The sequence below is a fragment of the Temnothorax longispinosus genome, chromosome 2 (genome assembly GCF_030848805.1).
Source record: "Temnothorax longispinosus isolate EJ_2023e chromosome 2, Tlon_JGU_v1, whole genome shotgun sequence".
In the NCBI taxonomy this organism is placed as follows: domain Eukaryota; kingdom Metazoa; phylum Arthropoda; class Insecta; order Hymenoptera; family Formicidae; genus Temnothorax; species Temnothorax longispinosus.
The window spans coordinates 9,848,530-9,875,687 of NC_092359.1; the positions used below are offsets into that span (position 1 = coordinate 9,848,530).

At 36.5% G+C, this 27,158-nt stretch overlaps 1 protein-coding gene across 4 annotated transcripts in view; it reads right to left on the reverse strand.

Annotated features, from left to right (window-relative positions):
• Positions 1–27,158, reverse strand: part of LOC139808211 (dystrophin, isoforms A/C/F/G/H) — a 472,682-nt gene that overhangs the window by 200,167 nt on the left and 245,357 nt on the right. The window contains exon 41 of one of the 4 annotated variants that reach the window (XM_071769942.1): positions 17,953–17,992. The exons of the other annotated variants lie outside the window; for them this stretch is intronic. Coding sequence (XP_071626043.1) covers positions 17,953–17,992 — 40 coding nt within the window. The remainder of the gene's footprint in view (positions 1–17,952; positions 17,993–27,158) is intronic. 4 annotated transcript variants of the gene reach the window in all.

Here is a 27,158-nt window from a genome sequence, read left to right on the forward strand (position 1 = left end):
AATTTTTTATCATATATTACACATATATTGTGTCGTTTATTGCTACCAAGAAACCAAGAAAGAGCGCACGATACGTTTATAATTGAAGTTCCGAAGGTGGCACAAATTCTCAAAGAAGTCTTTATGCGAGCTTTATTAAGGACAGGATGGATATCGCGTTGTCATATGCACGGGACAATGCGACTCTTCGCTTTTAACGCTCCTTGGTTTCTCTTTTTGTCAACCCTGCGCGAGAATGTAACAAAGAATTATGATCTCCATCGTGACGGATAAGAATAAAGATCATAGCGAAAGGGAAGAGATGAGACTGAGTCAACGGCGAAAAGTCTCTGATTAAAATCATGATAGGATGGCACAAATGCGCTTAGCGCGAAGCTAAGGAATATATGACGTGAATATTTTTAATAAAGTAAGTAATCGTCGGGCGCGCGAGCTAAATTTGAGATTGCCTCGTCTTCTTTTTCCTCGAAGAGGCGCTACGATTCTTTGTGTCTCGACTTTTGTAATCTCAATGTAAAAATCAGTCGAATAAAAAAAACATTCAAATTTGTTGAGCTAATAATTATATTGATAGTAAGGTGTAAACAAAATGTGGTAATATAATAAATTTGGTATTAATTATATATTAATGACACATGATATGTTATGATAATTTACATTTAGTCGAGAATTATACGACTTGTGCTGTCCCAAAGTTTTTTATACTATTATATTGTATAATTAAAGCAAATAGATAAATTAAAGCTAAAATGCATGCTGGTTTAATTTAAGAAGATAAATTAATCGACATAATACTGAAATGATTAAAATCTTTACAAATGTAACAGAAACAAATTCGTATTTTTTTTTCGTTTTAGTATGACAAAATATGATATGAATAAAGGCGATTATACTTGGTGTGAATTTAAAAAAGAACAATTTTCGTATGCAATCCGCTTTTCTGGCATAATACCGATATTTCATATCGCTATAAAATTTCATAATTTGTCAGATTAATTAAACCAGATTTGCTTTAACGTTATTGATTTACCTTCAATATTATTACACATATTAGTTTGATATACTGAAATTGTGTGAAATAATCACCCGCACGCCTACTTTCTTGTTTACTACAAATGGCATTCAGAAAGGTACTTCATATATAATAATCGATAGATTTAACAAGTGTGTTTGCAGAAATTTCTCGATATTAATTAATTGAGAGACATTACTGATTAATTTTCTTGTTTGCTTGCTCATGATAGACTGAGGTTCTACGTCACGTCATAGTACCCAACACAAATTTAATTAAGGGTAGAGCAATGATCTGTTTTATTCCGAAGAGAAATGAATAGCCGATCAAATTTAATTAAACGGGTTTAGTTGAAATAACAAATAATGCATTCTATATAACAGAATCTTTCTACACAAAATCGGTCTCCAAAATGAAGGAGACGATAAATATGACAGATTGTATTCATATGGACGGTTATAGTTTAATCTCAATAGCATTAACAATGTTAAAAATTTAATAAATTTGTACACAAGTCATAAAATTTAGAATCGCTGATAAATTCTATATAATACAGTAAATAAAATATATAATTTTGTAGATAAATACCATCCAACTTGAATGTTACTTATAACGTGTTTCATAAACTCAACCCGATTAGTCGACAAGCTGCATAATACTTCTGCTGAGCAATATTCTATTATCGAATTTCAGTTAAAACCCCAAACTTCATAAATCTTCAAAAGCCAAGAAACGCGCAGCGACTGCAAAGAAAGCTCCTTAGCTGATTAACTTATCGCTCTTCCACTCCGAGAATTAATGAATACTGAGAGAGAGCTGTAAGCCTAATATTAAATTTCATGAGATATTAATTAAATTCAAACAGAATAAGATCGCGCATATTATGCTATGTGATGACAGATAGGAAAAAGTTGACGGATATTGCATTAATTATATATTATATCACCGTCGTTCCAAGCTCGCTGCAATAATATAACGAATAACCCAACGCCATATGCATTTAGGCAACGTTCATCGTTGCCTGAAGAAACAAGAAACACAACTATCGCGCAGAATATAAATAATTCCGCTCGCTTAAATATGTGCGGTACGGAAAGGAGCTTCGCGATTAAATTCGCTGTCTCGTCGTTCTCATGATATACGCGAAATTAATGAGCACCGGCCCGGGCTCTATGCCATGCATTCTGTCCCGGCGCGTTGATTGCGGCCTCTTAACTCCGTGCACATCGCGCCGCGGAAAGTGCGCTGCGGAAAACATCGGCATGCGCCCGAAGGAGGCGCGAGATGAGAGGATAGCCCGTGCGTGCTCATACGTACGTGCCCCGGCACCGTGTATGCCTAGCCCCGACGTCCGCAAGAGGTTGATTACAATATATGAATATTCAGTGGGGCAGCCCCAGCCGCGCCGCCTTTACTGTTCCTTTTTCGCCTTCTCGAGCTTTATGCGAGGGGAGAGCTTCGAGCCACCCACAGGCGCGGCGCGGCCACCACCGGCAAAGTTCGGAAACCACCTTAATTAATTCCCACGGAAGTGAAACCTTCGTTAACGCCGGTTTGCACTAATTAGAACGAATTAAAGAAAAACGGAACGGAAGTATCCTCGAGTATCTACTGTTATTATTGTTGCCGGCTGCTTGTTTCAAGCATTATCTACCGTGGGCGAGCGGTCGAAATTGGGAAGCTTCTAGAGATAATTGAGACAACTGAGATGGAGAGAGAGAGAAAGAGAAAAAATAGATTTGGTCCGAAAATTAAAAATAAAATTATGTTAAGTCAACATAATACAATTAACCAAAAGAAAAACGGCGTTCTTGCGTTTGCTACTAAAAAAAGATTTTTAACTTTTTCTTTTTCGATTAACGATGGAAATTTCCAAATAGAACGTAAATGATCTCTAATTTCTGATAATTTAGCAGTTTACCCTGATTTCGATCCGTTTATTCGGTTATTCGGATCGTCAGATGTATTCCCATGTATACGCGAATCCGGAAAGTGCAATACCGACGAGTGGAATTTCCAAATTCAATCAATGTTTGAAGCAGGCTAACGCCTTTGAACGCGTGCGTATACACCATCAGTTTGGTTAAACCGGCCGATCGGAATTCACACAATTTGGAAATGTTTTTACATCGTAAAATTTACATCGATATTTGCGTAATTAACCTACTTTCAATTGCGGCCCAACAATATCGAATAAAATTATAACGGGTAAAAATATGTGCCATTTTTACGCGTTGGTATGAGCGATATATGATAATCCGGTGAAATAAAATCGTAACATATACAATTTAATTGCGAGCGAAACATCTATTCTCTATAAAACGTTTCGAAATTTTCGTGGCAAACAACTAACGAAATTAACCCATTTTACCGTACGATAACTCTGTATCTCTCAGCATCTGTGTAATGTTTTATTCTGCTATAGTTGGCGCATAAATGCACTGGCGGATTGCATTTTATTCCTGCATATCACTGTCCCTTTGTTTATCACATGGATAATATATACAAGGCTGTAGCATCGCTCATGCATTCGAGAAGTTTATTGCCGAAAAATAGTTTTTTTTTTGCGCTAAATATATGTATGATATTTAAAAAATATTGTTTAGGAGCATAAAGAAGAAAAATGCAAATGCTTAGAGGCACAAAGAGAAGACTAGCAACATCTTTTAATGAACAAAAAATAATAAATGTTTGATGTTTAGTATTACTATTAATATTATTTATATATATGTATAAAGTTTATTCACTAATAATTATAACGCGAACGATATAATAGCCATCTATAGGAACAAAACTAGATTGCGTATAAACCTATTGCATCTTTTATGTAAATAACAAAAATTATTTACAGAAATATTAAATAAAAAATATAAAACATGCGCGATATATTAAATTGCAATATTTTCCAATAACAAACGCGATATTTTGTATGGAAATCAATAATTCTAATTATATTATTAATTTATTATTATAGATATCTATATTTTAAAAACTAAATTAATGGCGCATATTTTTATCGTTAACGAACAACAAATAAAAAAGTGAAGTCTTTTATGCAGTTTTGACCTATTTATTGATAAAACGTTGCAAAAGATCATCTATCTATGCATTTTTTGAATATATAAATGTCGATACCAAATAAAATTTAATAAAATAGATTGTTATATCGTAAAAAAAATTCAATAGAGCCAGTGATTTTCAATAACGGACCGCGCAACGCATAGGACGGTGGTTTCACTGGAATGCAATCAATCGCATCGATACCCTTTTCCCTGCCAGTTAGAAGTGAAAACTGCGCAGTCGTTGATTTTACAGGAAACTAACGCATTCGTGTGCGTTCAGCGAGTACAAACTCATCTATAGTACTTCTTAATTTCACAAATTTTGTTCAACATTTACGATAAAGATATTGTGCTCTTCTATTATACGCCAAGTATTTCCGCAATGCAAACACAATCCACTAAATAAATTTTGTTTCAGGAAATCAAGCGGTATGCAACAACATTTTTAAAAGCCATATCTTAAATAAAACAGATCCGATATAAATCTTACAATTAATTAGAGAAGATGCCATTTTCGGTCGGGCTGAATCTTGGTAGCCTAATAATAATACTTCTGTATATGAATTTTGTATACTTTTCACAACTCACAATCAGTAAACTGCGTGCCGATTATTTGTCGGTCTACACAGCTCTTTGTATAGGAACAATAAATCCACATACTTAAATCGATAATAATCGATTTAACTTTTGATGCTAATAAGCATCCTTCTTAAATCACTGTAAAGAATTTATTGTAAAAACATTTCTTTTTTAATCTGAAATGCGATTTTATCATTAAAGTGCTTGCTTCCTATTTGTCCCGCCTGTTTATCCCGCACGGTTCGCATGGTTTAAAATTGTTTACGAACGAATTTCAAGGGAAAATAAATACGCACACCAGGATACATTCACATCAACTCAAAACGCGTGCATTTCGCCATGTATAATTGTAATATATCGCGCGATATATCGTGTTGCGTGTGTCGACGCCGACGGCATCGCCGACGACACCGCAGTCTCGTCGTGGAAGGTAATACGGGATAAGCTCCCGTATTAATTTCTCGCGTGAAACGCGCGCCGTCGTCGCGGCAAAAGCGAAATCGGATTTAATGAAACGAGATGGAATAGAATCACGACGCGTTTAGTGATTTTCAATAACTGATTCCGAAATACCGGCGGCGGCGGCGCGAGCAACGGCTCGCCCGAGGAATGCAATCAGTCGGCCCGACGCGAAACTTCGTTGGCTTTGGCCGCTGCCTTTGGCACGTAACTGCAGAAGCACCGTCTGTGTAGCGTTAACGCGGTCCAGGACGCACGCTCTCGGGGAATGCAAAATCTACACAACAATCTATTCCCAGACCTGTTTCCACCGTCAGCCTTGCTGCCTAATACGCATTGGACGCGGAGGAAAACGCGCGCGCGGACGACTACTGCTGCAAATAAGCGTGGTATAGGTACAGGCTGCCCAACAGGCTTACAAAGGGACTTTAGTTCTATCCCTCTTTTAGGCATCAGCGTGATAGTCGATTAGAGCCGGCGTATCCGATGATTTGTTCCCGTGGTCGAGTCACGATCGCCATATTACAATTGCACAACAATTGATCTGCCGTCTGCGCAGTTCCGCAGGCGACGAATTATGCTTTCAGAAATATGCACAAAAATATGAATACGGTCTTGGGAAACCACGTTAAGTTGCTCGCAACAACAACAGAATGCAATTTATAACAAGTTAATTTATCTATTATGTTTTGCTCCTCAAAAAATATTTTGTCTCTTTCATGCAAAAGATGCAAAAACAAAAATTCCCAAATTCCAAATATAAGTAAACTTATTAGTATTTAATTAATAATAGAATTCATCTTAAAGGGTTAATAATTTATGCCATTAAGCAAACAAGATAAAATAATTCTTCGTGTAATAAATGCGTCAAATTTGCATGATGAAATCTGTATCCTGTACAAAACATGAACATTGGTTGAATAACGCGTTTTATCTGCGGTGCAGTTCTTTCACGAAAAAATTATCATCCCCAATTGGCAACACGTTCGCAATCACCGATCAATTCGCAATCCGATTATAGACGTATACATATCGTTGATACGTTTGTTGTTAAGTTTATAAAATGGATCTTTTCCGCGTAAAAGACGAGTGTCATCGGTGGAAAATGGATTAAAGTCGGACATTCGACCACGACATTGCTAACAATAAGTATAAGAGAATACGCCCGAAACTTTGTCCTAGTTGAGTAAAGAATGCTGCCTCGACAAAAGTTAGAAAGGAAAGCCATTCTGAGTATTACATTATTCTCGTTAGGTCGTGCGGCGCTTTAAAGTACGTGTTCGAAAGACGAATCTATTTCAGAAATTTATAAGAACTCGCCGAACGTTGTAAGAACCGTTGAATGTGTACGTGAATAATTTCGTCTGACAAAACTTTTCGAGAGGAAGACTATCATTATTAAACTTTTCTCTTTATTCGCCCGAACTTTGGGGAATAAGTAAACCGGTTTTGTATTTAATATCGATATTTTCTATATCTAATAGTTACAGAAAGTTTTATTCATGCGCAATATTCTCTCTCTTGACTACATAATAAGATACGCTTCAAATATATTTTATAAACGTGAATCCCCTTTTTTGTGCATGCAACGGATAGAATATTAAATATGATATACCGTGATCCAAAAATGCAAATCTCAAAGCTAAATATATCTAAATAAAGTTAAGGAACGAGAAGATGCTTATAGAATATTATTCCTTATATCTATGCATGCATTATTTATCAAAAATACACACGGTGTAATGTTAACCTTTCCAAAAAGAGTAAAATATTACTAAATCGACATAAATAAAACTATAAAAGTCTCGTAGTCGGTATTAAAACAAATAAAAATGACATCTTCTCTTTATAAAGATCTTCTAATCTCTTAGCGAATATTTTATTTCTTCAACGCTATATATATAATCATATACATATGATGTGTGTATGTACGTATATGTATAGGTAGATAAAATTGTTCCGAAGAACTATACCGAAATTTTATCATCATGGCGACTGCCAGCAAAATTGATGGGAGAAAGGGTAGTGAAATAGCGAGGGTGATGGCGGAAGTTGTGGCCCACAATATCGGGGAAACGAGAACCCGGGGAAGAAATAAAACCCTCGCGCGAAAATCAGAACATGGTAGACGTCTGGTCAACAGAAAGTCTGCCGACCAATCTTCCAAAGTAACGATACTCTCGAGAAAGCCCGAGAAGGGCCGTGATTGAGGACCGAGAGACAAGTTCGCTTTTATGACTGACAATTGTCACTTTAGCCAAAATACCATCAACAGAGGAAACTTTAAGAAACGATCAAAGTATTTTGTGACCCGTTTCGTAAATCTATAAACGATATTTTAAAAAAGAAACGAGTAACAGCCGATTTAAAAAAAAAAAAGAAAAGTTGCAATCCCATTCCCCAGCTTCGATGGAATCGATACAACAAGAGATGAGAAAACTTAACATTTAAGCACGATTTCATTGTGTAACAGAAAATCAATCAAGAATAATACCTTTGGAAAAACTGAGAAAATGCAATATATATGCTATGAGTGCATTTGAAAAACAATAAAAATCATAATAAAAAGAGTATGGTATAAATCATAAATTAATAAAAATATATTATAATGGAAATATTCAAGATAAGTTTCACGTTGTAAAAGAAAAGATGCAGGAAATTTAAAGCGCAAAAGAACGAGAATTGAAAAAGCTTGGGAGAGATCGGTGAAAATGCGAAGTGCGAGAGTTGACGATATCAATCGTAAGAAGAGTGTATAGAGCCGGAAATAAAACAGGCGCGTGGGTTTCAAGAGGCGGCAAACGACCAACGGCGGATTTCTGTCCTCGAGATAACGATATACCCTCGGGAAACGGCAGGATAGAGATGAACAAATTTCCTCCGTAAAGGTAGAAGAAGGCAGAAGGTATAAGAGACGCGATCAAGAATAGGAAGCGCGCCGCAACTCGTTCTTTTTCGAACGAGGAGAAAACACGCTCGATGGATCGAATATCCTGTTCGAGAAGCTAAATGAGTACGGGCGTCGTGACGTCTGCTTAAGCCATAAACTACCTTGGTCGGTCTGGCTAGAACGCCTAGAACGCTACAGTATTGCATATCTAGGAAATCGAGTTAAAAATATTTACAAGTCCGTCGATGCTAATGTCTTTTTCTCCCAACGTTATTGACTTGTGCAAAGAGTTTAACAAACTGAATCGCAATTTGCCCAAATCAAACCTCGAAACAATTAATAACAAATAATTTTCACTGCATTATCAGAATAAAACGATATATACTAACAATTAAAGAATGTCTATGATTAGTAAGTTTATAACAGAATTAACTGTGTCTATTTTTAATGGAAGTATGAAGTGACAAATATAATTTTCATTTTTAATGTAATTTTATTAAGAATTTATATATTATATATAGTTTCTATAAAATTAATTATAAATTTTCAAATTAAAATAAAAAATGAAGTTTATATCTAATTTTTCTTCTTGTAAGGAAATTTTCAAATAGGATAAAATATTATTTATTTAAACTGTGCAAATGGTTCTCACTGAGATCATATATCTTTTTGCTAAGAAAGAAAGCAAAGAAAGGAAGCGAGTCTTTTGCTATTAGTACCGTTTAATACTTTAACCGCATGTAAATAATTATATCAACCATAGCGATAAAGATGTTTAATGCGGCGAACTATTTCATACCACATTTGAGACGAAAAAATAAACGGGGGGTGCCTCAGGTTATACCTCGAGAATATGATAATAGTTAGAGATTTAGAAGGGTCGCGCCAATGAGTTTAAAATTCCAAAATCGTTTATGACATCTGCCATCGACGTTGGTCATTCCCAAAAACTCTTTCCTAATTAACCCGTCCAATTCGAGCGGAATGCTCGCTTTCCTCTCAGTGGAAATGTTTATGCACTCGCCATATGGCGCGGCCGCCGAATTTAAATTGCAAATTCGCCATTGGAAAAACATCGTCGTACTCGACTCTGTGTATTTAGATATACGTCTCTGAAAAGTGATACATGGTAACGTGTCTCTCTAAATGTAAGTGTCTATAAGTACTTACTAATTGAAAAGCAAAGTTCTATGATCATCGCGAGCTTTTCAGGGAGGAGAAATCTTCCATTATTCAATTCTCAATTACCGCAGGAATGTCTTTGTTTATACTGTACAATGACATATAAGCTATCGTAAGGAATTTACATACAAACACAGGCACGACAATGAGTTTAATATGCGTTCTGTTAATGACATTTGCCATTAGGCACAATCAATGTGCATTAATTATAATCACGAAAGCACCGCAATTTAATCAATCAATTATGCAACTCCGTAACGGAGAACCAACAGGAAGATAGAGTGGCATTATAGAGACGTGCTTTCGAAACTTGTTAATGAGCTTGCGAGACACACCTTTGTCGATTAAGATGTTTTGAAGTTACCTATATAGCCCTTCGAAGCCATTATGACATTAAATCATTACGGATAAATATTTTTTATCCGTAGTATTGAAACCGAACTAGATATACTATCAAGCATTATTTGTAATATCATCTGTAAAGCTCTCTAATTATGACGTGTATAACGAGCATACGGTCTAATGTTTGTTCCTAATAAACGGCGAAATTATCACCTCACTAAAATTGTCGTCACGCAGACTTCATCTATCAATTTAATACTATTAGATCAATTAAACGCTGATCGACAGCCAGGCAATTTGGCTATGATGTCGCGGACACCTAACGAGATAATGCTGACGTGCCAACGAGAAGTTGGTAAACGTTAAACGCTCGTAAAATCGTAATCCTCCATTGAACGCTCCACGTTCATCCAAATGACAATACGATCCGCTAATTCGCTAATTCGTGCCGCGGTGTTTTACGCGAACAGTTTAATATTTCGCGCGTTGTTGTTTCGCCGCACACGACTTTATAGCAACAACGTTTGCAAACCGGGTCAGGCTTTTTTTTATTATTGCTAGCCAATATCAAAAGATTATTCGCATATTTCGCTTATGCAAAATACCATATTAAACGCGCAATGCATATTCGTTGTATTATAATCACGATAGAAGTATATATCTAATTTGGATTAATTACATATAATACATTAATTTATAACGCATAATTATGGATAATTATATATCAAGAGTCTATACATATTATACTATAGCATTAAGTACTTAACATTTATGAATTATCAAACAAATGTGAAAAAGTACTTATACTCTTTCGATTAGTTTTTTCGTAAAAATAGATCCGGACCCAATAAACGAGCACGAATAAACACGAATGTACAACTCGTTTCAATAAGTGCGAACGGCATCGCGAAAACTCACTGATTGAGAGAAGCGGAATAATTATGAATCCCGTGAAACCATTAACCTAACACCATTAAAATATTATGCAATTTGTGTGGAACACTTCGCAACATTATATACGCGATGAGATAATTACTAGATGTCATATTACGATGGATTACTCACCCCATGGTTGCTCCGCCGTTGCCGAATATTTCCTACTCCTCTCTGCAGTTTTTTTTATTGCACCAGCTCACGTAATATTCATTCGCGAAAATAATTAATTGCGCGAACTTTGCAATATTACCCGAAATATTTAAAGTCACTATAGATATACGAAGTACCGCAATCACCCGCCATTTTGGCTCCATCACACAAATAAACAACGTGTACATATAAGGCTTCGACACAGAATCAAGTTAGAAAAATTGCACTTAAGATGTAGATAAGTTACTATGTAATAAACTAAATGTACACGTTTTGGCTCCAAATGCTAAAACATTGGCTTTATGGAATGCGGTACTTTATAAATCTAGTGACTTTAGAAATATTATTAATAAACAAACGACGTATCACGACTCCTATCTTGAATCATTCGAATCGTGTGATCGTGTGTCATTACTCTCGATTCGGAAATAGCCATGAATCAATTAAATTTAAATTCAACACGCGAAAAATTTAAAGCGCAACGCGAGATGTATTCCATTTCAAGTATCATTAAAGAAATATTGCATCATTCGTAAATATTGTAATGGAGCAGTAGTTTATAATTCCTATTGACTATCGATTCTCGTGTCATGTTTGAATAATACGCGGAAGCTATCCGCTTCAATAAATAGTCGTTATTAATCGAGAGTAAATGATTGCGCGGATTGATAATCGCTAACTTTTCAAAGAAAGTTATTGCGTTGCGAGGGATAATACGACGATACACGGAGAGCGACTCGCGGCGTTACCTGCATGGGCTGCGTTCAGAAACATCATCCGAGTGCTGAAAATCTATAGTGCGCGTAACACGTGCTGTAGAATTTTTAGCACTCGGGTTGATGTTTCTGAACGCGCCCCTGGCGAGTGACTGCGTACGAATGATAACGCAGCGATCTTATATACAAACAATAGCGCGCTATACGCCGCAATAACAAATACCAAAACCGCATGGCAGCCCCGAATTGTTCCCAGAAATATCTAACACTTTATAACGTCAATTCACGCCGAATATGTTTTCCTGCTATTTTAATACAATTATTAATGGTGGATATATCGCACGGCTTTTTATTGGATTATTCGCGATTCAGTTACTCTTGTTATGTTACTCTGTGCTCTCTCCCAAAAATAATAAACGGATTAATCGAAATCGATGCATTTGTACCTGCATGCTCTTAAGTTAAAAAAAATTTATATTGTACAGCAAAAATATAATGAGAGCATGTCAATCTAATTTTAAATAAAAAATAAAAGTGACGGTAAAGAATAATAATAAAAACAAACATTCGGTCTTATCTGCTTGTAGTTTATTCGTTTAGATGATTAATTATATACTATAATCGCATTAAAAGAGCAGTAAAAACATTATTCTTTGTATTCTAACCAGCTGTCTTAATTATTAAAAGAGATTAACTTAATGCGACCGTCGTTGTACATGTATATATACCACGCACAGCATTTCGTGGCAAAAGCTAGCATACTCCGAGAGGATAAAAGTAACCAACAAGAGATGGTTCACATACTACAACGTTAAAGTACGTTACAGAGTACTCCGCCATCGTATAGCAACAGAAAATAGTCCGGAATAAAAATAAGCGTAGAATGTCACTCTAAAGTTACAATGGACTGCGGAGGGTTAAAATGTAAAAAAATAGACTAGCAAAATAAAATATAGTCCGTCGGAGTTACAGCGGAGGAAGAATAAAGTATGAAAACATCCATTCGTCATGTTGTAAAACTGACAAAAAATGATTCTTTATGTTTTTTTAAATTTCGTTCTACCTATTGTAATCATTATAACACGTGTAGAAACAATATAACGACTTGGCGCTCGATCAAATTCGGACGCTTCGGTGGATCTCTTCGGTAACAATTTCTACGATACGCCGTGAAATGACAACTACGACATTCACGTTACATTAAACGATCAAAATCATGATGCGAAATAAACCTCGACGATAAGAAATGCTTACCGCGGTTTTGCGATTGTAAAAGAGAGGTACAATGTCGTTCTGCAAAGTTGCAGTAAACTACAAAAAGTTAAAGCATGAAGAAACACTCGGCGCGCCGTACAAAACTTCAAGATACAATGGAATCAAGATACTCTCGTAGTTTAGCGAGTTGCAGTTTCATCGAAGTTCTTGATGTGAAATACGAAATGCAGTCTGTATATATACATCGCGATTATGACGGAAAGCGGAATGGTTCGAAGTTATAATAAGGCGTTTTACTAAAGAATAATACAAAAATATGGTCTAAAAGCGGAAGAAAGAGACTTTTTATTTTAAAATAAAAGTTCACGTATCAGTATAAAAAAAATGCGATTAATCGGCTGTACTTTTAACAACATCGATAACGTACGAAGGAAGGGAAAGATCCCTTCATTTGATGAATAAGCCTCGTCATATTTTTTATAACGTTTTCTTATAACGTCTTAGATACTTTTAAATACTGATATTCGTAATTCATCACTATTACCATCACTACCCTCCTCCTCTTACTTAACTCTTTGGACCAACGGCTTAACGTCTCTCCCCGAAAGACGGAGCCCAGTTTGCTCCATACAAGAGTCTTTCTTGCACGGAGGATGCAGCTTTCGGAAAATAAATTCCATGTTTACGTGCTCAAGTGAACTCCAACCTGGTTTCTCAGATTACGAGTCTGGCGCTCTACCACTAGACCACGCACTGCCGCCAATAAGCCTCGTTATATATATATCTCTCATATTTTCCTTCGCAATAATTACATGTGAAGAATGTGTTTCTTTCGTAATTTAAAATTTTTTGCATAAATAAGAAGGAAATTTAGTTAGATTACAACAGCATTGTATAATGTAGTCATATTTTCAACAGTGAGAAATTGTACACATTAATGAAGCCTATCTGAAAACCATGTTACTTGGAAAAACGTGTAGAGAAAATATTCTTGTAGATTTTCTCTGTACAGTATAACAGACCGCACGACCGCACGACAATGTAGATTGAGACCAGCAATTTCGCATATTCGTTCTGACGCCTTCGCTCCGTTGCATTCTGAAATATTGCCGTTATAAATCGCCGCCCGGTGGGTCTCGGCGCGATTGTATTATAAAATGCGGGCAAATTAATTCCGATTCCGCCGGGAAAGGCGCCTGACGAAACGTGAGATCGAACAACCAACCGGTGCGTATGCCGTCGCTATCGCGCCTTCGTTACTCCGGCACGGTGTGCGCATTGGCATTAATTATCTCCGTATGGATATTGAAATAAGGATTTATAGACTAAGGGAATCTCTGTGCCCTGTATCGTTCTTCGATTCGTGAAATCTCCGCCCTGCGGTATGTCTGATTATTGTATAGGTATAGAACATGCGGGAGAATTCTCTCTGATTGTAATTCAATTGTCCCGCGCAGTCTGCGTCGAACGAAAAGCGTAATGAAACAATCAGAACTCGATATACGGTCTTGTCTTCGAACAGTTTATAATAAAGAACGGTCGAAGGCTCATTTTAACGTGAGACTTTTTATCTCTTGAACAGATAAAGCATTCACTCCACAAAGTATATATTTCAGTCTTTTGAAATGTCAAATTAAATATACGCATTTAGAATAAAATTAATTAAATACACAATTAGAATAAAATGTCACGAAATAGAAATAAATCTGGAATTACATTGATCGCGCGTGACTCGAATCGAATGTCAAACAACATAGCCAAAGTCTTTAATATCATATCGAGAACGCCGATCATAAAAGATAGCAGCTGGTCGTTTAAAAATGTTATGCCCTTATCCTTTCCAAAGCTTCTGCTACGTTGCGGAATGATATTAAGGCAGCGTTTGATGTAGGGCGTCCGTTCGTGTTACAAGCGGTTAATTAACTTTACTACTTTCGTGAGCTCTTGACGCTTGAAATTCACACAAAGAACTTTATTAAAATTCGTGCAACCTGTGAATTATAGACAGACTTGCGCAATATGAGTTTGGAATCTTGATAGAGAACTTTCCTGTCGATCTCGCATCTAAAGTCTAAATCATCACGGAATAGAATTCCTTTTTTCTCCGATTAAACGGGTACTTTTATTCCATCTGGTATAGCGCATAAAATTTGATTTACGATATACACAATAAAATTCTATCTGTTAAAATCACCGAATTACTGAACATTGTCTCTCTTTTCGGCAGGAAAAATTTTATATTGTACTTCCGTTTGCAAGCAATAAGAAAAACTATCTTTCGTATAATCTTTCACAATCCAATTATAAGCTCAAAATGTCAAATCAAATCAATCACGTAAAACGTTAAAATAAATAAAAAACTATTAATTGAATCGGGTAATTGCAAAGCTTGTTACTAGCAAAGCTATCGTAAAATAAAACGCGCGGACATACGAACAGGCAATTAGAGAGCGGACTAATTTATTGTACGATTTTCATTTGTAACTTTCAAGTGCAGTCGCGATTTATCGTATACTCTCGTTTGGTATCTAAGCTGTAAGAAAGTAAATTTCTCATCTATTGAAAGAATGCGTTGAAAGCACGGTGATTCGGTATTTTCTTCGAACCAATAATGGTAGACGAGCATTCTTTGCAGCGTTTGCCCGGCGGCCGGTTGTTATCCACTCGAAGACTTCTACCGCTCCCGCTCTCGATTTATCCGGCTAATTTTGTGAATTAATGGCTCCCAATGTTCCGGAACCGACAAATTGCATTGTTTAGATGCCCTTTCGTCAAGCTGCCTTCCAACGATATTTTTCTCTGGAATCAGCTCCGTAACTTTATTTCGGTTGCTTGGATTCGAATGGAAATCTCCTTCCCGTTCTTTTAACAATTATAATTTTCTTGATTTATTTCGCTCTAATATACAAATTTGCTTAACGATGCAGAATGTTCTTCAAATCTTTATCAGGATAAACAAAAGTATAATAAAATTGCTCCGAGTGCTAAATTATATTAAACATGTAGAAAACCATTTAATTTTTCATTTTTATAATCGTATTAACTTTAAAAGTAATGCATTGAACAATTTTGAATTGCACATATTCTTTAAATAATAATTTTTAAATAAAAATAGAGGAAGCAATAAAAGTTTAAACATTCAATTAGAGAATAAAGCGTAAGAATATTCAAACGCATTTATTATATATATTATATATATATTATATATTAAGTCAATGTAAAAATTGGAGTAATATATAATACTAGCTGGTTACCCGAGCTTCGCCCCGGAGGACATGTGTAATAAGACACGCAAATAGTCTCTCTCTCTCTCTCTCTCTCTCTCTCTCTCTCTCTCTCTCTCTCTCTCTCTCTCTCTCTCTCTCTCTCTCTCTCTCTCTCTCTCTCTCTCTCTCTCTCTCTCTCTCTCTCTCTCTCTCTCTCTCTCTCTCTCTAAATACAATTCTTTAAAATTCGATTAATTAATTATTTCCCGAAAAATTCGTCAAACTTCTGATACCGGTTTCCAAAAAGATCGGTAACGAAAAATTATATACTTGATAGCACTCCCCGGAAAATTCAACCCCTACTTTATGTACAATTCTTTGAGATTCGGTCATTCGGAACCGGTTTCCAAAAAGATCGGTAATAAAAAATAGTACACTTTATAGCACTCCCCGGGAAATTCTACCCCTACTTCATGTATAATTCTTTGAGATTTAATCAATTATTTCCCGAAAAATTGGAAAAATTAAAAAAACCGGTTTCCAAGAAGATCGGTAACAAAAACTGTACACATTATGGCGCTCGCCGTAAAATATATATTCTACCCCTACTTCATATACAATTCTTTAAGATTCGGTCAATTAATTCCCGAAAGATTGGGAAAATTTCAATACCGGCTTCCAAAAGATCGGTAACGAAAAATTATACACTTCATAGTACTCCTCGGAAAATTCTACCCCTGTTTGATCTATAATTTTTTGAGATTTGATTAATTATTCCACATAGTGGCACTCCCCGGAAAATTCTACCCCTATTTCATATACTTTTGATAAAAATTCGGTTCAGGGGTTTGGGCTGGGCGTTGATGAGTCAGTGAATGAGTCAGGACATCTTCCTTTATAGATATAGATAAACTTAAGGATAATACCGTATCTCTGCTGTCTCGACTTTCTTGAAGATAAAGGTGACAATTTTTTTGTGCCATTTCGTGGAAATTGCCGGGGCAAATTGTTACTTTTTTCTCTCTAATGTTCTTCATGAAGAAAATTATTTTATCATTTAAAGCAAAGTGAGTACGACTTATTGCTATTGTAAGAATATTATTTCAAGTGGAAGTCGGAAGAAAATTTATTGACAAAATTAATATTAATAATTAATAATATTACTTTCTTAAAAGCAATAATTTTAGATAGTTGGTTCTTTTCTTTTTTTATACAAGATGCTGATTGTTATTGTATAAAATTCATAATTTCATACATCAAAAACGATAATATAAAATGTTAGCTTTTCAGAATAGATAACAATATAACAATATTGACATTTCTCTTCTTACAGATGAAAAGAGATGAATTGTCTTTGAACAGAAAAATATAAAAAAGATTTCTACCATCGCTTTCGCGTTTTAAATTAATTTCCTTGTTGAAACGGTAATCAGTCTATCTATTTAAATGTCCTTTTTACAATTCTGCCGTAATGTGTGCGTTCGTCACCCTTAATATTTTATCGATGGCATTCAGGTTTCTCACGCGGAAAAACAGATAGATGGAATGGGAAATGCATTGTCATAAAGTGGCACGGCAGACACCAGCGGTCGAGGGGACAGGGTTGCATCCAAGGACTGCACAGCAAAAGCGAACGAAAGAGTTGTAGGGATGAGATATCTTGTCCTCGTGTTCAAGTACCATCGACCTCGCGCGTCTTTCTAAAAGGTGATAGGACACGCCAGATCGATTGTATCCAGTAATCAGAGATATCGATGCAACATATGTGACATTATCTACATTCTACATGGATTACATAAGATGGTATTACTACTGAACGCAGAAAATTACATAAATGCAAAAATATGAAAAAATGTTCATATTATTTTACAAATATATGTTCATATGAGGTATGGCCGTTTAGAGTATAATATATTTAATGTTTGTATGTTAAATATTCCAAATTTTGAATTAAATTAAATGTTAAAATATCTTAGGGAAATATACTCTTGATAAATAACTAAAGATATAAATAGCAAAAATAGTAAAATTATATTCTTTATGTTGATGACCATCGGTATAAAGGTGTAAAAAAATTAGCCATACATATTTTCTCGATATTTAAACGCTTTTGTTGGTTATCTCTTATTATACCCCATTACATAAGAAAATACCAAATAGCCTGGTCATCTAGTTGACTATAGAGCATTATTTTAAGACTCACCGAGATAGCAGCAATACTTGCGAGAGAATCGATCACATACCTGTAACAAAAAGAAAGATACATTAGAATTATAATGTAAAGAAACAACTACATTATACGTGATAACGCAAAAGAGCAAACAAGTGTTGGCTTTGCTCATTTGTGGTATTAAGTCGGAAAAATACTTCATTAAAATCGGTTTTCGTAAATTAAATATTATGATCCATTCTAAGTCTTTATTCACACCGTTTGTCAATTAAAATGGATGCCACAAAAATGAAACTCGAATTGCAACCATTACATTGTAACCTGATAATCATTACAGTAATGGTATCATGTATCTAGATTCGATATAGACGAGAAAATCATAATATTATCATAATATAAATATGTACATATCAGTGCAATACAAATAATTTTTTAGACGAGCATAAAAACGACGAATATACGATTGCATTTATATTCAATTTAAACTTCTTTTGACTATGTTTGGGAATACCTATGCAATTTAATAAGTTCGAGGAATTTATATAGTTTTACAAACAAAGCGTTATTAGTTATGCAAGATACGTTTATCATGATATTAAAAACATCATTTAGAGGCAAAATAATTTATAATAACGGCTTCAAAATATTTTATGGAATCAGATATGTTATAAAACAAAATATTTTACAAAATACGAGAATATAATACAGAATATAATTTTACGCAATACGCGAGAATAGCTGTGTATTATGTGCACTTGTTACGATGTACGTGTATGAATCACGACAAGCATCTCGCATCGGTCTGCAAGTTATAAGATCTTGAAATATGCAACGGACTATCATAGTCATATACCATTTCCAAGCTCAAATCTTGCGACTCCCCTTCCATTGCTCTCTGCGTGTACTCTTGCGTATTCATGTTGCATGTATAATGGTCGGAAAAAAGTGGTCTAGCATCCGAAAGATGACGGTGCGTTAAAATGTTCTCCAGTATCGTCCTAGTAATATGCGACAAGCACTTGCAAACGAGAGAACGTTATAGACTTTGCGTTACTGCCGTGTATCACGCTATTTATAAAACTTAAAATGATAATAGTATTTTTATAAAAGTGTTCTTTAGCCAAAGTATAGTCTGTTTTTCTTGTCAAACAATAGATTTCTTACAACTTTAATGCAAAATAAATCTTCTCGCTTTCACACAAAGAAATCTCAAAACGTTCAGTGGCCTTTTATTTTTGCTTTCATTAATTTCAATAAATCCACCAATTAGAGATTATTATACAAAATTAAATAAGAGTCACTTCACCTGTCAATCTGGTATAATCGATGATGAATAAATCTATGTCATGAAATAGAATAAGAAGGTGAATAATGAACCTACGAACACATTAACGAAGTGACGTGTTCAAAAATAACTGTGAAAAATATGTGAATAAGGACAGCAGATTATTCAGCGAAGATTAATATAAAATTGCACGACAATGAAAAGAATCACGTTAATGTCGAGACATTGACCATTTAGTGTACACCTGGAATCCGTTCAACTATGCATCGTGCGTGCCGCATGCGCTCACACACATATTATATACCCAATGTAATCTCTCTCTATCAAAGCTTTCAAAGTAGCATTAATTTCATCATATAGATTCAATGATTCATTATTCAAATGTCAATGTATAATCTATGTTGAACCAATTCTACTGTTCGTCGACGATCGCTTGATCCGTACTGAGAAAAGAATCTACAAAAGCTAAAGCGATATTAATAAATCATTAACTGTGTCATCAATCATTCGATCATAGACAATTTTATTTCTATGTCATGCGTACGTTTAAAATAAACCAATAAAAATGGCAAAACACAAACACGCTGTTATTTTCAAACATGTCCATATACATAAACTCGTTAATTCTATACGAGATCGCATATCTTAATCGCGGCAGGTTGGCAGATTGATACAAAGATCCTGCGGAGCTTCTCATAGCGGTGAGATATGAAGTAACATACAGATGAACTCGATCCGTGTGCATCTCGTTAACAGGCAGATGCTAAAATTACGCTAAGTGGTCGTTAATCCGATTATTCGGCTTACTTTGAGATGCATGCAAAGCCACATTTGGAGCGGGGAATGATATCTGTATAGTAATGAGATAAAAATGTTCACCGCGCTCTCTCGGTTCCGCGCTGATCCCAAGAAGAACCAGTCCGCTAATAAGACCGAGCGCATTTGCAAGAGCGCTTGCCTTTGTCCTAGCAAAGGTGACACCGGGAATATTGTAGCGGACATTCAATGCGGGAATCGTTTAATGGCATCAAAGAGAAAGAGAAAAGGAAGTGCTTTTCGCCGCCTGACGGTTTGCTTTCAGCGAGAGTACGAGCATTAAAGGTGAGAAAATTGCAATTTTAGAGGTTCACTTTTAACTTCTTTTCATCTTCAATGGAAAAAAAATGGAATATAGATATAGTAGTATGTGCGAAAGGATAATTTTAAGAGAAATAAAAATAATATGTGCGAGTATATTGAACGAGCATAATAGATTATTCTATATGCTCGTATAATATAATAGATTAGATAAAATAATTTTCGCGATTACAATAATAAATATTATTATTGAAATTTTTATATGTATAATTAAACAAATATATATTTATAGGGGAATCGCGCGTTTGTTTCAAAATATGTGTAATCGCGATTTGTCTCAAGTCAATCTCGAAATAATGCGTAAACATGAAAGCAGGCATGATGCTTTCGAAAAAGAGTGCAAAACCATAACGTAACTCGCACGGACGGCGCTCGACATTCGCGCATAGCCAACAGCAACGTAATACGCCAGTTATATGCATTCCTTCATTTCATTTCGGTCACTCCCCGCGTTCGCGAGGAGTGCGAATTTTCAATGCTGAATATCCAGCGCGGTCCAAGTTACATCTCTGATAAATCATACAACGGAATGAAATCCGAAATTTTATGAATCGCATATCAAAATTCCATATAGATATGCATTTCCGGTATATGTACGATATTCTCTCATTTCTCACCGTGTTGAATACGCTTTCCGACGCAGAGGCCGACCTTTTCTCGCGTATGATATATTTCTGTTTTAGATATGTAAAATAACCTTGGAGATTTGAATCGAACGACGAGGTAACAATAAGAAGTGAATAATCTTACTGTCAAACCACTGATAAATAATCTTATTAAGCACAATAAAACTCAACATTCACTTCCCTTGTATTTCAGTAAAATGTCTTATCTTCGTTTAATTAAACAACAAGAGAGCGAAATTGCAAACAGAATAGCGAGCACACCAGTAAAGAATTGTGTCGCGTATCGAAGATATTAATATATATTTCGTACGCGGCGGGTTCGCCTTGCCGCGGAATTCATTTCCCCGCGGGAAGATGGGGAAACCAGCGGGAAAAGGTCCGGAAGATCAGAGGCGCACCTCCGGCGGAGGATACTTCCGCGATGGCGCGGGGCGGAAAGAAACGCGGGTCGGATTGGCGCGCAGCGCGCGATGACAGGAGCGAAATGAGAAAAACTGAGGCATAAAATTGCATTTGCTCGCATCGCGCTGCCACCTGCCAGTGCCTTCGCGGCGCCATATCGCTGCGCCGCGCCGCGCCGCGCCGTCCATGCTGCGATGCGGCCACTGTTTGCTCGTTTAAAAGACCGGTCCGCCACGCTTTAATCAAGTTCGCCCGCGGAAAAATATTACCAGACGGAGTTTCAATCCGAATGCCCGCAGCCTAGCCGGCCGGCGCGGCCGCCGCGCCGCTGCGCCGCGGCTCATTGTGCATTCGCGCCGCGTATATCACTCGCCGGGAACATGCGTACACCTCCTACCATCAGCTTCGCTAAATAGAAAAAGATACGAGAGCAAATCGGGCACATTGTTCGCATTAACAGCCATGATCTGCGTACTTTCGTTATATTTCGGATAATTACAAAATCTGTTAGCGGGAAAAACATTAAATGTCGATTATATCCTATATCTCGATCGATACTCACAAGCAGTCCATATAGGTTTGGAAATAGTTGACTCTTGCGAGTCGCTTATACATAGTTTAGTAAGATTTGGGAAATTTCCGGATGCGAATTGGTACTGCACTTAGACTAAGTCGGTTTTTATAACAAGAAGAAAAAATATTCACAAACAATATTCTAGATTTAAGTAAAAAATAAAGTAACATTAGCAGTTCAAAATGATAGAACCTATTTCTACAACACTTTTGAACAATAACGAATTAAACAAACACTCTGTCGTGCATTAAAACTACATATTCATAATGCAGGTACAAAATATCTCCATTAGAGAAACGAAATATGTATCTGCATTGCGATTTTAAAAATAATTTACAATTTATTGTAACATATATTTTAATCGAATAAATCTCAAGTTTCTCAAAGATTACAGTAAATACTCTTAATCTTACGTTATAATATCGTACTAATTTTTTTGTTGCTACGTTTTGTATATAAAAGCAGAGTCATTTTTTAAACTGCATTCTATATCAGTCCAAGTATTACGGAGATCGTATACGGTTGAAAGGAGTCAAGAACATAGCTAAAACATTACCGACATGACATTCACCTGCACGATGGTTTCAATATTTGCAGTTTAGAAAGAAATTCAGGCAGTTAACGTGCCTGTTACAAAATATGGGCGGCCCTTCGCGCTGTTCCGTATAACGATCGCGCGCGTAACTTTGATAGACAGAAGGCGTTCTTTATTCGCCATTCGCGGAAGTTTCGCGAAGCGGTAAGCGATCAAGCCGGTACCAAACCGTTTTACGGCGGCAACTTCCGCGAAATATCCGACGACAGTGCGCCTTTGACAGTCTTCGGGGCGCACTTTATGAACGCGTGTTACAGAGTATCGCTGGATGCTGTACGCTGTTGCATATTAATGGTTACGAGCGCTTCCTTTAAAGGACACTGCGGAGGAGGATCGGGTAGAACCAACGCGATCGCTGCGCTCGTCTTCTATCCCTATCATCCTCGCCGTCTCACAAGATCGTCGATATACGCACGTGGGAAGCGCGAACGAGGAAAGTTAGGGGCGAAATTTGTCTTATATTGTTGTCGGAGGCACTCCAGAGCGTCTCCGATTGTCTCATGCATTCTACAATGGCGAAGCTATCGAGAACACCACGCGATCAGAGAAATTGATATTGGCTTCAAGTTCGACCGAAGCGGTCTAACTTCCGACTCCGCGGTGGAGGATGATATAATCGTCTTCCATCGCGAACTATTTCGAACATTGAGACGGTGACGGTAATGATATATCGCCGAATCATCGTGCGCGCGGTAGTCGACACATCCTCTTTCTCTATCTCCCTCCGGAGGATACGAATTCACGGGCATGCATCGAGAATTCAGTGCTTTTGGACCACAGCGGAAAGCTGATCTGCGGATGAAGTAACGCAAACTGCATTCGATGTTTCGTATAATGTTTCGTAGAAGAATCTTCTTCGTAAGGGAATACGTCAAGTCGAATATAAAGAAAAGAGAACGAAGAACTGATCGTGTGTGCGTCGCAGTCACGTTTCGGTTTCAATTTGAAATTTTCTGCATAAAATAAGTTTGCGCGCTGAATTATATTTATATAAATATGTCTCGCGGGGAGATCTTCTTCTCATCAAGTAAGTTTTCAACCGAAAGACCACAGAATCATGAATTAAAATGAATCCAGCTTTCCAGATTTCATTCGCAATATCATGCAAAGCGCCAGACGTGTCGCATATATATGCAGACGTGTAGCGCGATACTCCGTAATACACACTCGAGTACGGTAAATGGGTTGAACAACGTCTTCATTCAAGATCTCAAAATTCAGGAGCTCGGCTGGTTCGAGTCATGCGCATGCAAACGAAGCTTCACTTATGTTAGTGATACACTACACGACTCGACGACGTTTGCGTACGTAACTTCGAGACACGGTACTTATAGAGATAGCACGGATTAATTTTAATTAGTACAGCAAAGACAACATATAAAAAGTCAATAATATTCAAGTCTTTTGAGAAAAAAGAAATTTATGATAAAACGTTACAAGACAAATGTTGTGGAAAGAAAGAAAAGAACGCGTTGAAAAGCTCTCTTTAATCCAGTTAGCAACTAACAATTTATCACTTGATTGACCCAGTTTACATTTATCTTACGTCTGAACGCGCTTGGATTATTTCAATTACAACGATGAAACTTCTGCAAACGGAAAAGGGTGAGAAACTGAACGGATGCTGCGTGCGAGAGCGCCGTTGCACTTCTGCAACAGCTTCTCGCTTGTCGTTTCGAATGCATCACGCATGAATTGCATGTCGGTATGGTATCTCCGTCGAAAGACGATGTCTCGTACCTTCCTCCATATTATTTTCGTGCAAGACGATCGTCGTTGCGTATCATAAGATGGAATAAGCGGTAGACGGATATCGGGGCGAGCATATTTTACAAGCTTTGAAATTTTCTCCGCGGGTGTACGTACCTCCGTATATGAGACGTAGCATACATACGTAAATATTTGCGATCCAAATATTAATTTCGATCGTCGACAAAATATACGCGCATAAATCTTAAAAAATAAACAAAGCTATCGAAGCGCTCGGGGTATATTTTATGTGTTTGTTATTACAAAATAATTCAAAAAACAATTTAAAAATGACAATGATTACCTAACAAACATAGCACAATAGCTTTTGACACAATTTTTTAGAAATAAGCTAAATCTGTCTGACTTATTATATATACGCGAGTAATCTTTCTTCTCGTCTCCGAAAGCTCGAAAATGAGCAAACTGTAATTCTTTGTACTAAAAAATACGTCATGGCGAATCCATTATCGTCTAAAGTCATATTGCTATTGCCGGAAGGCGACAGGAAGTGGCAGCTCTCGACCTGTTGACGGCGCTGCGCGCTCAAGGCGTGCTCGTTTATTCTCAACTGACTTTCGCGACTCCGTTCTTTCGTTGTCGCGAGCCATTTGTCATAGTCGCTGGCCGGGGCCCAAATCCGCGTCTCCGATAAGAAAACACTTAAGTGCGAACACAAAGAATCAATTTGCACACGCCCGATACTTTTCGCGCGATGATCAGATCGGTCGGGATTTCCGTTCCCGTCCTCGGGGCGTCCTCGGAAAGCGTAGCCGGAGTTATCGAAAAAAGATCTCCATTGATATTAGTGAAAAATGAAGGCGCGGAATGATGTTTTACGTAGACGATAAAGTTGGATGCACTTTTTCCGGCGAGATGAAACTTTTATCCTGCTTACTTATATCGTAAATTCACCGGGTCTACGCGTTGCCGTTTCTGCGTGAAATTTGATGAGAGTTTGCGAAGAACTTTACAAAGGTTCGAGGATAATAATGTATTGTTGGAAAAAAAGTACGGTGTAAGCGTGATTAAAAATGTTAAGTGGTTCATCGCGAAGAATTCCAATTATCCCCGGTATATAATATGCTTATACGCAAAAATTTGCACAGCTTTGGGGGGATTATCAGATAATAATACTGATAATATTCTAGCTGCAATAACGAATAACGCTCGTTCGTGTGTGCTGTGGGGAATCGATATTCTTCGAGTTACATTGATGCCACGTTGCAGAATTACAGTCTCTAACAGCCATATTCATAGTTAGGACGTTAATCAACTCGATTAAGTTTCAGTATCCAGTAATTGAAGCTGAAGCTGAGTTTTAATCTATATTCGTAGTCGAAATTAATCAGCTATCGCAACTAGCTAACTATGTTGTACTAATCATATGGGAAATTTGGCAATGTTTAAATGTTAAAAACTATTAATTTTCACATATAGTTCCTCTTATACAATATACGATATATGATATATATTTTCTTCTCAACAAGACCTATAATATTAACGGATTCACCGAAATTAAATTTACTTACAAATAGAATTATCTTTCAAACTAATAACTGTTTCGATTGGATAGTATTTATAGAACAATACTCTTGTCTAATTTATTTTCGATTTAATTATTTAATAATGTTAATAATTAATGTTAATAAACGGAAATTTTATAAAAGTTAACGTATAAAGTTAATGTGTACTGTCTCTCATTTTACTTATATATGTATAGTTTGGCGCCGGTTCAGCCATTGAATTCCGTTGAGATGACTTTTATCTTCGTATAACTATAGACAAATCCGCTTTAGCACAAAAACGTCCGAGCAAATGTTGCACAGTTACGGTCTCTGAATAGCAAGTATCATCGTTTCACGTGTAAAAATACGACCATTCGTACAATAATGCAAACTATCAGCATCCTCTGCCCTAGAAAACTCTATTATGTTAGGTGCAACGTAGAGAAGAGACTACAATGGAAGACGTACATTTTTTTCTCGGTTCTTTCACACTGCGCTAGTTTCCCGCGTCGTTGATTCTCTCGTTAGTGCAATCGATCCGTGTCATATAAATTTACCAAATTTTCGAGCAGTTTTAACATAGTTCGTCGCCTAATTTATTTTTGGGAATACTTTAGTATAACAAAATAACAGAGTTTAATAGATAAATATTTCCGATGATTTATTTCGAACAAAATTTATATCTCAAATATCAAGATTTATAACGCATGGTTTTCAAAATATATTTGTTATATAATTTAATCTAAACACGGAGCAAGGAAGAGAGTAAAACAGAAATCTACCTATTAATTTTGGAGTAGAGTTGATTCCCAGTTCTAAACTACAATCCAACCAACTTGGTTAAATCTCTGTCGTGTATTTAGCGTAAAATTACACAGTAAGTCGAAAATTTGTTCTTCTTTCGCGGATATAAATGACGAATTGATCCGAACAGAACTGCAAGTCATGCCCCGATCGGGCCAGGAGAGAAACTTAAGTTCCGTTTGTCTTGTCTTGCCTTCACGCGCAACTGCAAGTCACACCGACGTCAAATATCCGTAGCACGTGGTCCGTGAATTGCGGCGAAACTTGCGTTCCAAGAACTTGTGCTTCGTTGCTCCGGGCCGAACTGACTTCTCTCGAAGCTTCCGTTTCTCTCTCGCATGGAAAACCCGCGAGAGATCTAAGTTGACGTGTAATTTATCATTTCAAACATGAAAATCTCTACTTTGCAAAAATACAGAGGATGTACAGCAAATACAGTATTTCACTAAATAGAAAAGTCCGTCGACATTGAGCATCTTTTAAACACAGCAGTTTAATATAACAATATACTATATAAAAAGTGTATGATTACTATACACGCAGCATGATTACCCTTTTA